The sequence below is a fragment of the Salmo trutta genome, chromosome 25 (assembly GCF_901001165.1).
Source record: "Salmo trutta chromosome 25, fSalTru1.1, whole genome shotgun sequence".
Classification (NCBI taxonomy): Eukaryota; Metazoa; Chordata; class Actinopteri; order Salmoniformes; family Salmonidae; genus Salmo; species Salmo trutta.
In genome coordinates, this window is record NC_042981.1 from 36,999,163 (window position 1) to 37,014,551 (window position 15,389).

General features: G+C 45.3%; 1 protein-coding gene across 2 annotated transcripts in view; it reads left to right on the forward strand.

Annotated features, from left to right (window-relative positions):
- The window catches only part of LOC115162509 (protein GREB1-like), a 67,886-nt gene that overhangs the window by 12,518 nt on the left and 39,979 nt on the right, over positions 1–15,389 (forward strand). Inside the window, exons 2-6 of one of the 2 annotated variants that reach the window (XM_029713865.1) lie at positions 9,993–10,153; positions 10,307–10,411; positions 10,603–10,779; positions 13,138–13,320; positions 14,019–14,135. In XM_029713865.1, the coding sequence (XP_029569725.1) occupies positions 10,000–10,153; positions 10,307–10,411; positions 10,603–10,779; positions 13,138–13,320; positions 14,019–14,135 (736 nt within the window). In that variant the 5' untranslated portion in view covers positions 9,993–9,999. The remainder of the gene's footprint in view (positions 1–9,992; positions 10,154–10,306; positions 10,412–10,602; positions 10,780–13,137; positions 13,321–14,018; positions 14,136–15,389) is intronic. The other variant, XM_029713866.1, reaches the window with a different exon arrangement.

Sequence of the window (15,389 nt, forward strand, 5' to 3'; positions counted from 1 at the left end):
GGCTCAGCCCAGACAAAAGTCTTCTCTATTCTGGCACCCCAATGATGGAACAAGCTTCCCCGTGACGTCAGGACAGCGGAGTCCCTGCCCATCTTTCGAAAACATCTGAAACCCCACCTCTTCATAGAGTATCTTAAATAAAACAAATTGTGGGAAAAATCTTCCTTTGTCTCTTCCTACTGGCACTGACTTCTTTATTGAGGAAACTTGTACTTACTACTGTGATGTGTGGGTGTCCCCACCTAGCTATCTTAAGATGAATGAACTAACTAAGTCGCTTGGGATAAGAGCGTCTGCTAAATGACTTAAATGTAAACGTAAAAAGTATTGGCCTTCAGAGATAGTACCCTACGGCCTACGTTTTGTCTTGTGCCTTCATCAGGAGTATGTCAGGTAGTGAAGGTTTATGTGCTACTCTGTAATAGTGAGCGCATATTGCATAGGATTAGTATGTATGGTCAATGTTAGTGTGTGTATGGTGTTGTATGTAATGAATTGTAGAGTACTGTAATAGTGAATGTGAGTGCTGGCCTTGCTGTGTTTACGCACGCTGCTGAGATGAGCCACTTTTGTGTGTGTGGTGGGTGCGAGCTGAGCCGAGCAGGCTGTTTAGGTCAGCGCGACCTGACTCTGTGACTGTATAGCTGATTGTTTTATGGAGGGGGAGATTGGACGGCCATCGCGCCAGAGTCTGCCGCCACTGCTGTATGTGTATGTTTGTGTGGGAGTATGTATGTGTGTACCAGAGTCAGTGTAAAGAACAGGTTAGTTAGCGAATGTCTGCTGTTCACAACAAGATACACTACTTAATTTTCTCTTTCTGTATTGCACTATTTTTCTTGCTTTTCTCTCTCCCCACGTCTCTATCTTCCCCGCAACGTTCCCTGTCTGGAACTGCGAGCAGTAACAGCGTAACCTACATTGCTACCATGACAACGACCAAAGCCGGCGGGAGTGCCGTTGAGAACAGTGTTGTCTCTCCATCACAGGTGAAGGATCTTTTAAACAGACAAAAAAAATGTTCTACAAGTAACAAGAAAATAGCTTCAAGTGTTGTCCAAATACTGCTGGAGTCAACTAATAAAATAATTGGATGACCTGACCAGAGAGGTCCAGGACCTGAAGAACAGTTCAAACAGGAGAATGGCAAGTCATTAAGAGAGGACATCAGTTCTGTATGTGAATCCATGACGGAGACATCTGATTATCTTGAGGGACAGTTAAGGTGGAGCAACACTGCAGAATCTCCACCTGAGACCTAGACGGAGTCTGAGGACAAAGTGAGGGAAATGATCTTGGAGAAACTGAAGATGGACCAAAGGAAGATCGAGGTGGAGCGTGGCCACAGGACTTGAAAACCCACCACTGGCCCAGGTGATAGGCCCAGGCCGATAGTGGTCAAGTTCCTGAGGTTCAAGGACAAGGTAGCTGTTCTGGAAAGAGCCAAGAACTTGAGAGAAACGTCTTCCTCAACAAGGACTATCCTGAAGCTGTGAGCCAGAGGAGGAAATAACTGATCCCAGACATGAAAGCTGCCAGAGCGTGTGGGGACATTGCTTACATCCGCTATGACAGGCTCATTGACCACCCTCCCTCCCAGAAGCCTGGAAGGGATGAGAGAACCAAGCCTATGGGTTCATAGCTTCAACCCCGCAGCACACACACAAACACTTACGCACACCATCTAATTAATGGACTGTTGAATGTATATTATGTTTCTTGCTTTGTTTGCTTTTTCCATATTATGTCGATCTCTGATCAGCTACCCAGGAAAGGGCTGAAAATAGCCCATATGAATATGTAGCCTTAGCAAGTTATTGATTTCATGAAACTTATTTCGAACATCAGATAACATTAACATATTAGCCATTTCTGAGACTCACTTAGGTAATTCATTTGATGATACAACAGTAGCAATACAAGTATATAACATCTATAGAAAGGATAGGAATGCTTATGGGGGAGGTGTTGCTGTATATAGTCAGAGCCATATCCATGTAATGCTTAGAGAAGATCTTATGTCAAGTGTTATTGAAGTGTTGTGGTTGCAGGTTCGTCTGGCACATCTAAAGCCTTTTCTTTTGGGGTGTTGCTATAGGCCACCAAGTGCTAACAGTCAGTATCTAAATAATATGTGTGAAATGCTTGATAGTGTATGTGATGTAAACAGAGAGGTTTACTTTCTTGGGAACCTGAATATTGACTGGCTTTCATCAAGCTGTCCACTCAAGAGGAAGGTCTTTACTGTAACCAGTGCCTGTAATCTGGTTCAGGTTATTAATCAACCTACCAGGGTAGTTACAAACACTACAGGAAAAAGATTACTCACATGTATTGATCAAATTTGTACTAATACTGTAGAACCTTGTTCTAAAGCTGTATGCGTACCCATTGGATGCAGTGATCCCAGTATAGTGGCTATATCCAGGAAAGCCAAAGTTCCAAAATTCAGGCCTAAAATAGTGTATAAGAGATCATAAATCAGATTTTGCTGTGACTCTTATGTGGATGATGTTAAAAATATGTGTTGGTCTGATGTGATTAATAAGGCGCATCCAGACACTGCATTTGATGAATTTATGAAATTGCTTCTTCTAATTATTGATAAACATGTACCTGTTAACAGTTCTAACAGTCAGTTTCTTAAGGCTCCATGGATTGATAAAGCATTTTAAAATGCTATGGTTGAAAGAGATGGGGCAAAAAGAGTGGCTAATAAGTCTGGCTGCACATCTGACTGGCTGACTTACTGCAAATTGAGAAATTATGTGACTAAACGCAATAAAAAAGACAAAGAAACTGTATTATGAAACCAAGATCAACGATATAAAAAATGATGAAAAAAACTTTGGAGTACTTTAAATGAATATAGGCAGAAAGACAAATTCAACTCCATCGTTCATCGAATGGCTTATTCATCACAAAAACATTTAATATTGCCAATTATTTGAAGGATTACTTCATTGGCATAGGGGGCAAACTTAGGCAGGAAATGCCAAAAAATGAACAGTCAGCATAGATTGGGCAAAAGAAAAGCATTGTGAGTTTGAATTTTGTAAAGTTAGTGTGGGAGAGGTGGGAATTGCTAGCGATCAATAATGATTGTCACGGATTCCCCCAGTACTGCTGCTCATTCCGTGTACCAGTTCTGGAGGTCTACGTCACTGGCCTTCTAGGCGTCACCGAGCTGTCTCATTACGCACACCTGGTTCCAATTCCCCTGATTAGTAATTGTATATATGTGCCCTCTGTTCACCATTGTCTTGTCGGTTATTGTTCCCATGTCCGTTGGTCTTGTGAGTACCTGTGCTTTGTGGTTTCGGCTTTCGTGCTACGTGTATTGTTGTGCATCTGTTATTACAGGTCTCGTCCCGTGTATTGTTGTGCATTTGTTATTACGGGTCTCGCCCCGTGTAGTGTATTGCGGGTCTCGTCCTGTGTATTTATTAGAGGTTTAACCTCGCTCTTTTGTTTGGGTTATGTCCTTGTGTTTTTGTATACGTGTTTGTTTTGGGCTTCGCCCCCGTGCCTTTTCATGGCAGGTTGTATATTTTGGGTGTAGTAATAAACCTCCCTATTACGAATTCCTGCGTCTGTCTCCCATCATTTATACAATGTGACAATGAAAAACCTCCTGGCATTGATAACTTTGATGGAAAGCTACTGAGGAGTGGCTATAGAGTCAGCTGCCACTCCTATCTGTCATATCTTTATTCTGAGCCTAGAGGAAAGGCTTTGTCCTCAGGCCTGGAGGGAAGCCAAAGTCATTCTGCTACCCAAGAGTGGTAAAGCGGCCTTTACTGGTTCTAACAGCAGACCTATTAACTTGCTGCCAGCTCTTAGCAAACTGTTAGAAAAAATAGTGTTAGACCAAATACAATGTTATTTCTCTGTAAACAAATTCACAACATACTTTCCTCATGCTTATAGAGAACGGCACTCAACATGTACTGCACTGACACAAATGACTGATGATTGGTTGAAAGAAATTGATAATAAGAACATTGTGGGAGCTGTACTGTTATATTTCAGTGCAGCCTTTAATATTATTGACCTTAACCTGTTGTTGAGAAAACGTATGTGTTATGGCTTTTCAACCTCTGCTTTTCAACCTCTGCTATCGCTCTAATAGAACTCAGAGGGTTTTCTTTAATGGAAGCTTCTCTAATGTCAAACATGTAAAGTGTGGTGTAAAGCAGGGTAGTTCTCTAGGACCTCTACTCTTTTCAATTTTTTAGCAATGATCTGCCACTAGCATTTAACAAAAGCATGTGTGTCCATGAATGTTGATTCAACAATGTACGCATTAACAACCACATCTAATGAAATCACTTAAACCCTTAAAGAGTTGCCGTCTGTTTTGGAATGGGTGGCCAGTACTAAACTGGTCCTGAACATCTCTAAAACTAAGAGCATTGTATTTGGTACATATCATTCCCTAAATTCTAGACCTCAGCTGAATCTGGTAATGAATGGTGTGGCTGTTGAACAAGATGAGGAGACTAAATGACTTGGCATTACCTTAGATTCCAAACTGTCATGGTCAAAATATACTGAACGGTTGTAAAGATGGGGAGAGGTCTGTCGGTAATAAAGAGACGCTCTGCTTCTTTGACACCACCCTCCAGAAAGCAAGTCCTGCGGGCTCTAGTTCGATCTTATCTTGATTATTGTCCAGTCAAATGGTCAAGTGCTGCAAAGAAAGACCAAGTAAATGTTGTATTTATTTTTTATTTCATCTTTATTTAACTAGGCAAGTCAGTTAAGAACAAATTCTTATTTAGAATGACGGCCCCGGCCAAACCCTAACCCAGACGACGCTGAGCCAATTGTGTGCCGCCCTATGGGACTCCCAATCACGGCCGATTGTGATACAGTCTGGAATCGAACCAGGGTCTGTAGTGACGCCTCTAGCACTGAGATGCAGTGCCTTAGACCGCTGCAGCTGGACCAGAACAGAGCAGCACGTCTTGCTCTTCCTTGTAATCAGAAGACTAATATCAATACTATGCATGCCAGTCTCTCTTGGCTAAATTCCTAATTGTTTGCACTGTCAACTTACTGTACACAGAGCACTGACACACACACTTACCCCACCAGACATGCCACCAGGGGTCTTTTAACAGTCCCCAGGTCCAGAACAAATTCAAGAAAACATACAGTATTATACACAGTATAGTATTATACAGAGTATAGTATTATACAGAGTATAGTATTATTCAGAGCCATGAGGAAACAGCAAACTTGGTTTCAAAAAACAAATAAAGCAACACCTCACGGCACAACAACTCTCCAACCCCTGACCTATTTGTTGTGTGTACTGACATGTATGTGGAACTGATAGACGCGCGCACGCACACACACACACACTACCTGTTAATGTTTTTAAATGTATGTAAACTGTAAAGTATTTTGTCTGTAATGTCTTTTTCGTTATGTGTCGGACCCGAATAAAACAAGCTGTCTCTGCTGGCATTGGCTAATGGGGATCCTAATCAATCTAAAATCTAATAAAAATCTCTCTTTCTCCCTCCATACCCCTCTCTTGTTTGTGTTACCTAATCATATTCACTGATAGGGGAACTATGGAGGAATCTCTATAAGTTTTGCTCCCCTCTATCCTCCGTCTTCTCTTCGCCTCTTTTTGAAAAGAAGGTCAAAGGTAATCGAGAAGCGGAGGTGAGAGGAAACGTGAAAACAAAAAGCACTTGTATGAAATGAGACTCTCCTCCACTCGCGTCATCAAGTGTGAATCCCAAAATAAATGTGTAAAGTGATCAAATGAAATGTAGCTAGCTGTGCAATACATTATTTTATAGCTAAATGGATAAGTAGCGTATTGTTTTTAAATGTGTGCATGCTTTTCTCCTTTGAGAAAAGAACAGCTGATTCAAAGGGGGGGTGTGGGAGATTTGAAAACACTTCCGCGTGAGGTAATCGAGGAGGGGAGCAGACTCCTTCGTTTGACTACTAAAGAATTGACACGCATTGGTTTCCGGGTCACGGAGGAGTCGAGGAGAGGATGGACTTTTGCCCAATTGAGAATCTCCTAAACGGTCTTCCTGTGTTTTACTAAAGAAACCAATCAGCTGTCACTTTCTGAGGTCAACTGCCCCAGGCAGGGAGCCCTCCCACCCCTACGGGGGTCAGCTCCTGCTCAGCCCAGACAAAACCCTTCTCTATCCTGGCACCCCAATTGTGGAATAAGCTTCCCCATAACGTCAGGAAAGCAGAGCCCATCTTCCCAAAAACATCTGAAACCCTACCTCTTCCAAGAGTAACTTAAATAAGACCTCATGAAATTTGTGGTGGAAAAATCTGCTTTTGTTTCTTTATTGGGGAAAAAAGTACTTACAATGACTGTGATGTGTAGTTGTCCCACCTAGCTATCTTAAGATGAATGCACAAACTGTAAGTCGCACTGGATAAGAGCGTCTGCTGAATGACTAAAATGTAAAAAGTATTGGCCTTCAGAGATAGTACCCTATGGCCTACGCTTTGTCTTGTGCCTTCATCAGGAGTATGTCAGTGAAGGTTTATGTGCTACTCTGTAATAGTGAGCGTATATTGTATAGGATTTGTGTGTATAGTCAATGTTATTGTGTGTATACAGTGCCTTCGGAAAATGTTGTTTTGTTACAGCCTTATTCTAAAATGGATTAAATTTAAAAAAATCCACAGCAATCTGCACACAATACCCCATAATGACATCACAATACCCCATAATGACATCACAATACTCCATAATGACACCACAATACCCCATAATGACATCACAATACCCCATAATGACATCACAATACTCCATAATGACATCACAATACCCCATAATGACATCACAATACCCCATAATGACATCACAATACCCCATAATGACAGTAAAAACAGGTTGTTAGAAATTATTGCAAATTAAAAACAGAAATACCTTATTTACATAGGTATTCAGACCCTTTGCTGTGAGACTCGAAGTTGAGCTCAGGTGCATCCTGTTTCTATTGATCATCCTTTAGATGTTTCTACAACTTGATTGGAGTCCACCTGTGGTAAATTCAATTGATTGGACATGATTTGGAAAGGCACACACCTGTCTATTTAAGATCCCACAGTTGACAGTGCATGTCAGGGCAAAAAGGTTGAAGGAATTGTCCATAGAGCTCCGAGACAGGATTGTGTCGAGGCACCTAAAGGACTCTCAGACCATGAGAAACAAGATTCTCTGGTCTGATGAAACCAAGATTGAACTCTTTGGCCTGAATGCCAATCTTCACGTCTGGAGCAAACCTGGCACTATTCCTACGGTGAAGCATGGGGGTGGCAGCATCATGCTGTGGGGATGTTTTTCAGTGGCAGTGATTGGGAGACTAGTCCGGATGAGGGAAATATGAACGGAGCAAAGTACAGAGAGATCATTGATGAAAACCTGCTCCAGAGCGCTCAGGACCTCAGACTGGGGCGAAGGTTCACCATCCAACAGCCAAGACAATGTAGGAGTGGCTTCGGGACAAGTCTCTGAATGTCCTTGAGTGGCCCAGCCAGAGCCCGGACTTGAACCCTATCAAACATCTCTGGAGAGACCTGAAAATAGCTATGCAGTGACACTCCCCATCCAACCTGACAGTCTGCCAAGCTTGTAGCGTCATACCCAAGAAGACTTCAGGCTTTATTGCTGTCAAAGGTGCATCAACAAAGTACTGAGTAAAGGGTCTGAATACTTATGTAAATGTGATTTTTTGTTTTTTTTGTTTTATACATTTGCAAAAAATTCTAAAAGCTGTTTTTGCATTGGCATTATGGGGTATTGTGTGTGGATCGATGAGGAATAAAAACTATTTAATCTATTTTAGAATAAGGATGTAACGTAACAAAATGTGAAAAAAGTCAAGGGGTCTGAATACTTTCTGAATGCACTTTAGTGTAGTATGTACTGCATTGTAGTCTGAAATAATGAATAATGAGTGCTGGCTGTGCTGTGTGACTCACTCATGAGTGCTTTGTTTACCCATGCTGCTGAGCTGAGCCACCAATGTGTATGTGTGCGTGATTGTGTGTGGTGGGTGCGAGCTGAGTTGAGCAGGCTGTATAGGTCAGGGCGACCTGACTCTGTGACTGTGCAGCTGATTGTTTTTATGCAGGTGGAGATTAGACAGCCTCTGCGCCAGTGTCTGCCATCGATGCTGTGTGTGTGTGTGTGTGTGTGTGTGTGTGTGTGTGTGTGTGTGTGTGTGTGTGTGTGTGTGTGTGTGTGTGTGTGTGTGTGTGTGTGTGTGTGTGTGTGTGTGTGTGTGTGTGTGTGTGCCAGAGTCAGTGTAAATAACAGGCTAATTAGCGAATGTCTGCTGTTCACAACAAGATACACTACTTACCACCTTTTCTTTCTGTATCGTGCTATTTTTTTCTTGCTCCCCCCCCCTTATTTTCACTCTCCCCACCTCTCTCTTTCTCTCTCTGTCTCCCTCCCGCCTCATTCTCGTTTGTGTTACGTAATCATATTCACTGATAGGGGAACCAAGGGAAAATCTCAGTGCGTTTTGTTCTCCTCTGTCCTCTCTTTGTCTCTTTTTGACAAAAAGTTCAAAGGTAATCAGGGAGCGATGCACTTGTATGAAATGAGACTTTCCTCCACTCGCGTCATCAAGTGTTAATCCCAAAATAAATGTGTAAAGTGATCAAATGAAATGTAGCTAGCTGTGCAATACATTATTTTATAGCTAAATGGATAAGTAGCGTATTGTTTTTAAATGTGTGCATGAGGATACTCTAACAAAGTAGGTCATCGAGGAGGGGAGCAGATTCCTTTGATCGCCTACTAACGAATTAACACTCTCCTCGATCACTCTGCCAATTATCGGTTTGGAGGAGAGGAGAGGAAGACGGAGGAGTCGAAGAGAGGATGGACTTTTGTCCAATTTGAGAATCTCCCGACAAGTCTGAGTAGTTTGGTTGCCTCAGTAAAACACAGGAAGAAACAATCAGCTGTCGCTTTATGAGGTCAACTGCCCCAGGCAATGGGACACGGCGCCGTCCTGAAGTTACCTTTTAACCTGACCTCTTCTCATTGAGGCCAAACCAAACTGTGACGCAAGTCAATTTTTCATTCACAACATTGTCAACATATCTTATGAAGAAAATTGCATTTATTTTCAAATCCAATCCTTTCTGGGTTCTGGGGGACATTTTGCCTGCGGCTCTGCTTTTTTTGTGTGTTGCTCAAATTACTCTACTGACCTGAAAATGGATGTTGACTGACATGGGTTTCAGTTACTGGTGTCACCTGTTCACTTAGCCCTTGACCATGACTCTCAGTACATCACACACAAGAGTCATTGGACCAAGGCGTCTTCTGTACAGGGGGAGTTTTGTTAGCGCTTGTTTTACGGAAAACCGACGGAACGACCACACACTTACTGTAAATGTTTTGTTTTTTTTAAGGATTATTTCTCGCGGATGAAAGATAAGTTTTTTCGGAAGCCGTGCCGTTTCGAAACGTTTAAACACCGGGTCGGGATTGTAGTTCACGTGAGCGATGCTGATGGCTGAAAACAGTCGGGGGGGGGGCAGACTGCCACCTACAGTTTTTAGAGCGCTACTGTTCACCCTGTCTAAGGAATGTTTTGGGGTAAGCATCAAGTCAAATCACTTTTTTTTTTATTGGTCACATACCCATGTTTCCCAGATGTTATTGTGGGTGTAGCGAAATGCTTGTGTTCCTAGCTCCGACAGTGCCTGTAGTGCCACAAGGTGGTCCTGGTTGTGTGACAGAGGAAGTGACAACAGAGCCATATATATTATTGAGAGAAAACGAGAGGGAGAGAAAGAGATATGACTCTGGATGGGTGCGGTCATGTTGTGTTGTGTGTGTGTGTGTGTGTGTGTGTGTGTGTGTGTGTGTGTGCGCGTGTGTGTGTGTAGGCGGGTTATGGTAAACTGTTAGAGGTAATGTACACGGTCTTGTTGAACTTGTTGCGTGTGTGTTTGCGTTCCTGTGTGTGTAGGTGTGCGATGGGGAACTCGTATGCCGGCCAGTTGAGGACCACGCGTTTTGAGGAGGTCCTTCATAACTCCATCGAGGCTTCTCTCCGCTCCAACACTGTGGTGCCACGGCCTGTCTTCTCACAGCTCTACCTGGAGGCAGAGCAGCCACCCCTGCACAGTGGTGTGTGTGAGTGTGTGAGTGAGTGTGTGAGTGAGTGAGTGAGTGAGTGAGTGAGTGAGTGAGTGAGTGCGTGTGTGTGTGTTTGAGTGCGTTTGAGTGAGTGAGTGAGTGAGTGAGTGTGTTGTGACACTCCGTAATGAGAATGTATGTCAGCAGGCCGGGTGGAGAATGAGGAGGAGGAAGATGGCTCACAGTCCAACAGCCCCCTCATTCCATACCAGATGAAGCCCCCGCCAGAAGGATGCTGCACCACGGACGGTATGAACACACACACACAGTTCCCTTTGGGCTGCCCCCCTCACTGTATACAATGTCTCCTGTCTTAGGCTTCTGTCTGGTGTCAAGAGATCTCTGTCTGTTTGGTTAGGGTAACAGTGTGTGTGTGTGTGTGTGTGTGTGTGTGTGTGTGTGTGTGTGTGTGTGTGTGTGTGTGTGTGTGTGTCTCTCAGGGTTCTGCCAGGCCGGTAGGGACCTGCGTCTGTCCTCCCTGGCGTCAGAGCCTCTAAACGTGGCCCCAGGGTTCCTGCTGGTAGGGGCCAAGTCCCCCAGTGCACCAGACACACTGCTGGTGTGTGCTGTCGACCGCAGGTTCCTGCCTGACGAACGAGGACGTAACGCACTGCTGGGTGAGATACACACACACACAGACACACACAGACACACACACACACACACACACACACACACACACAGATACACACAGACACACACAGACATGACAGAGAGCGGGAATGACCGAGAGAGAGAGAATGACCGAGAGAGAGAGAGAATGACCGAGAGAGAGAGAGAATGATCGAGAGAGAGAGCGAGAATGACACAGAGAGAGAGAATGACACAGAGAGAATGACACAGAGAGAGAGAAAATGACACAGAGAGAGAGAGAATGACCGAGAGAGAGAGAGAATGACCGAGAGAGAGAGAGAGAGAATGACCGAGAGAGAGAGAGAGAGAATGACCGAGAGAGAGAGAGAGAGAATGACACAGAGAGAGAGAGAATGACACAGAGAGAGAGAGAGAATGACACAGAGAGAGAGAGAATGACACCGAGAGAGAGAGAGAATGACAGAGAGAGAGAGAGAGAATGACACAGAGAGAGAGAGAATGACACAGAGAGAGAGAATGACACAGAGAGAGAGAATGACACGGAGAGAGAGAATGACACGGAGAGAGAGAATGACACAGAGAGAGAGAATGACACAGAGAGAGAGAGAGAATGACACAGAGAGAGAGAGAATGACACAGAGAGAGAGAGAATGACACAGAGAGAGAGAGAGAATGACACAGAGAGAGAGAGAGAATGACACAGAGAGAGAGAGAGAGAGAGAGAATGACACAGAGAGAGAGAGAGAATGACACAGAGAGAGAGAGAGAGAATGACACAGAGAGAGAGAGAGAGAATGACACAGAGAGAGAGAGAGTGACACAGAGAGAGAGAGAGAGAATGACACAGAGAGAGAGAGAGAATGACACAGAGAGAGAGAGAATGACACAGAGAGAGAGAGAGAATGACACAGAGAGAGAGAGAGAATGACACAGAGAGAGAGAGAATGACACAGAGAGAGAGAGAGACACAGAGAGAGAGAGAGAGAATGACACAGAGAGAGAGAGAGAATGACACAGAGAGAGAGAGAGAATGACACAGAGAGAGAGAGAATGACACAGAGAGAGAGAGAGACACAGAGAGAGAGAGAGAGAATGACACAGAGAGAGAGAGAGAATGACACAGAGAGAGAGAGAGTGACACAGAGAGAGAGAGAGAGAATGACACAGAGAGAGAGAGAGAATGACAGAGAGAGAGAGAGAATGACACAGAGAGAGAGAGAATGACACAGAGAGAGAGAGAATGACACAGAGAGAGAGAGAGAGAATGACCGAGAGAGAGAGAGAGAGAATGACCGAGAGAGAGAGAGAATGACACAGAGAGAGAGAGAATGACACAGAGAGAGAGAATGACACAGAGAGAGAGAGAGTGACACAGAGAGAGAGAGAATGACACAGAGAGAGAGAGGGTGACACAGAGAGAGAGAGAGAGAATGACACAGAGAGAGAGAGAATGACACAGAGAGAGAGGGACAGTGTCTGACAGACCAATAAACCTGCACATGTCCTCAACTGTATGATTATTGTTATTGTTGAATGTATGGTTATATTGACCGTTGGTTATTGTTGTTACTGTTGTCCCGTTGACAATTTTTGATTCTCATTTTTATTTATTTTTTATATTGTAAATATCCAAAGTAAGCTTTGGCAATATGTACATTGTTACGTCATGCCAATAAAGCGAATTGAATTGAATTGAATTGAATTGAGAATGACACAGAGAGAGAGAATGACACAGAGAGAGAGAGAATGACACAGAGAGAGAGAGAATGACACAGACAGAGAGAGAATGACACAGACAGAGAGAGAATGACACAGACAGAGAGAGAATGACACAGACAGAGAGAGAATGACACAAAGAGAGAGAGAATGACACAGAGAGAGAATGACACAGACAGAGAGAATGACACAGAGAGAGAGAATGACACAGAGAGAGAGAATGACACAGAGAGAGAGAATGACACAGAGAGAGAGAATGACACAGAGAGAGAATGACACAGAGAGAGAGAGAGAGAGAGAGAGAGAGAGAGAGAGAGAATGACCGAGAGAGAGAGAGAATGACCGAGAGAGAGAGAGAATGACCGAGAGAGAGAGAATGACACAGAGAGAGAGAATGACCGAGAGAGAGAGAATGACCGAGAGGCTATAGAGAACAGTCAGGGTATACTGATTGCACACATTATTAGTCCCTCAACCTGGGCTCTGCTAGACACACACACCATCTCAGAACCCTGCTGACCTGTAACCATGGAAACATCATCGCTCACACACTCTTTCTCTCACTATGGGAGAAAGGGTTTATTATTGTTTCACTGAGTCTCCCAAACACACACACACACACACACACACACACACTGACCCAGTGTTTGTGTGGTCGTCCTCAGGGTTCTCTGGGAACTGTATGGGCTGTGGAGAAAAAGGCTTTCGCTACTTCACTGAGTTCTCCTACCACATCAACCTGAAGCTGAGCACCCAGCCCAAGAAGCAGAAGCACTTAAAGTACCACCTGTACAAGGACAGCCAGGGACAGCTGGTCAGAGGGGCTGCTATCTGCTGGAAGGGCCTCGGTAACACAAGCAGGGGGAGTAGAGGGGATTGGGGGATATTTTCATGTGTGATCTTTCCATGACCGTGCAAGTGTTGTAACGTTCCATGTCAATAAAGTATATTGAATTGAGAAAGAGAGCGAGGTAGAGAGGAGGGGGGAGAGGCCAGTGGGTCAGTCCTACCTTCTGTGTATATCTGCTGTCGTTCTGTGGAAAGGGGGCTCGCCTGGGGTCAAAGTTGGAGTTTGTAGGAGAGGAGGGGTCAGGTGTGGAGGACAGAGGCCTGGGGTGAGAGGTCAGGACTGGGGTCAGGGTGAAGAAGGGTCGAAGCCTGTGGCTAGACTGTTACTGTGTAACTGATAATACCTGTGGTATACAGTATATGAGGCGGAGAGACAGTAAATCAAGTCTAATCCACACAGAGTAGGAAGAAGGTTTGGGATGACTTTCACACCGACAGTAACTAGAGTAGAGTTTACATTCAAATGTAGATTGTCACTTGAGTGACTCTAATGCTTTTACGGAAACATATCCATCTGTTCTCTCAAATTAGTACACACACACACACACACACACACACACACACACACACACACACACACACACACACACACACTGTGTAAGTACAGGAGCATTGACTGTGTGGGTTTCTGTATGCCTGTCTGGCTGTGTGTGTGTGTGGCCAAATGCTAATCTGACTTTGTGCGTTGTCTTTTCAGAGACTAGAGGGAGACAGACAGCGCCCAACGCCTCTGACGGTCATGTGATCTCAGACGAGCAGCTCCTCAATCCAGCAGTCACTGCTCACCCTGGACACCCACCCGGCAGCTACACTGGTGCACGCACGCTCACACCCAGTACGCTCACACCCAGTACGCTCACACCCAGCACGCTCACACCCAGCACGCTCACACCCAGTACGCTCACACCCAGTACGCTCACACCCAGCACGCTCACACCCAGCACGCTCACACCCAGCACGCTCACACCCAGTACGCTCACACCCAGTACGCTCACACCCAGCACGCTCACACCCAGCACGCTCACACCCAGTACGCTCACACCCAGTACGCTCACACCCAGCACGCTCACACCCAGCACGCTCACACCCAGCACGCTCACACCCAGTACGCTCACACCCAGTACGCTCACACCCAGTACGCTCACACCCAGCACGCTCAGACCCAGTACCCTCACACCCAGTACGCTCACACCCAGTACGCTCACACCCAGCACGCTCACACCCAGTACCCTCACACCCAGTACGCTCACACCCAGTACGCTCACACCCAGCACGCTCACACCCAGCACGCTCACACCCAGTACGCTCACACCCAGTACGCTCACACCCAGTACGCTCACACCCAGCACGCTCACACCCAGTACCCTCACACCCAGTACGCTCACACTCAGTACGCTCAGACCCAGTACACTCACACCCAGTACGCTCACACCCAGCACGCTCAGACCCAGCACGCTCAGACCCAGCACGCTCAGACCCAGCACGCTCACACCCAGCACGCTCACACCCAGCACGCTCACACCCAGCACGCTCACACCCAGTACGCTCACAGACAGTACGCTCAGACAGTACGCTCAGACAGTACGCTCACAGACAGTATGCTCACAGACAGTACACTCACACCCAGTACGCTCACAGACAGTACACTCACAGACAGTACACTCACAGACAGTACACTCACACCCAGTACACTCACACCCAGTACACTCACACCCAGTACACTCACAGACAGTACACTCACAGACAGTACACTCACACTCACAGACAGTACACTCACAGACAGTACACTCACACCCAGTACACTCACACCCAGTACACTCACAGACAGTACACTCACAGACAGTACACTCACACTCACAGACAGTACACTCACAGACAGTACACTCACACCCAGTACACTCACAGACAGTACACTCACAGACAGTACACTCACACTCACAGACAGTACACTCACACCCAGTACACTCACACCCAGTACACTCAAAGACAGTACACTCACAGACAGTACACTCACAGACAGTACACTCAGACAGTACACTCACACCCAGTACACTCACAGACAGTACAC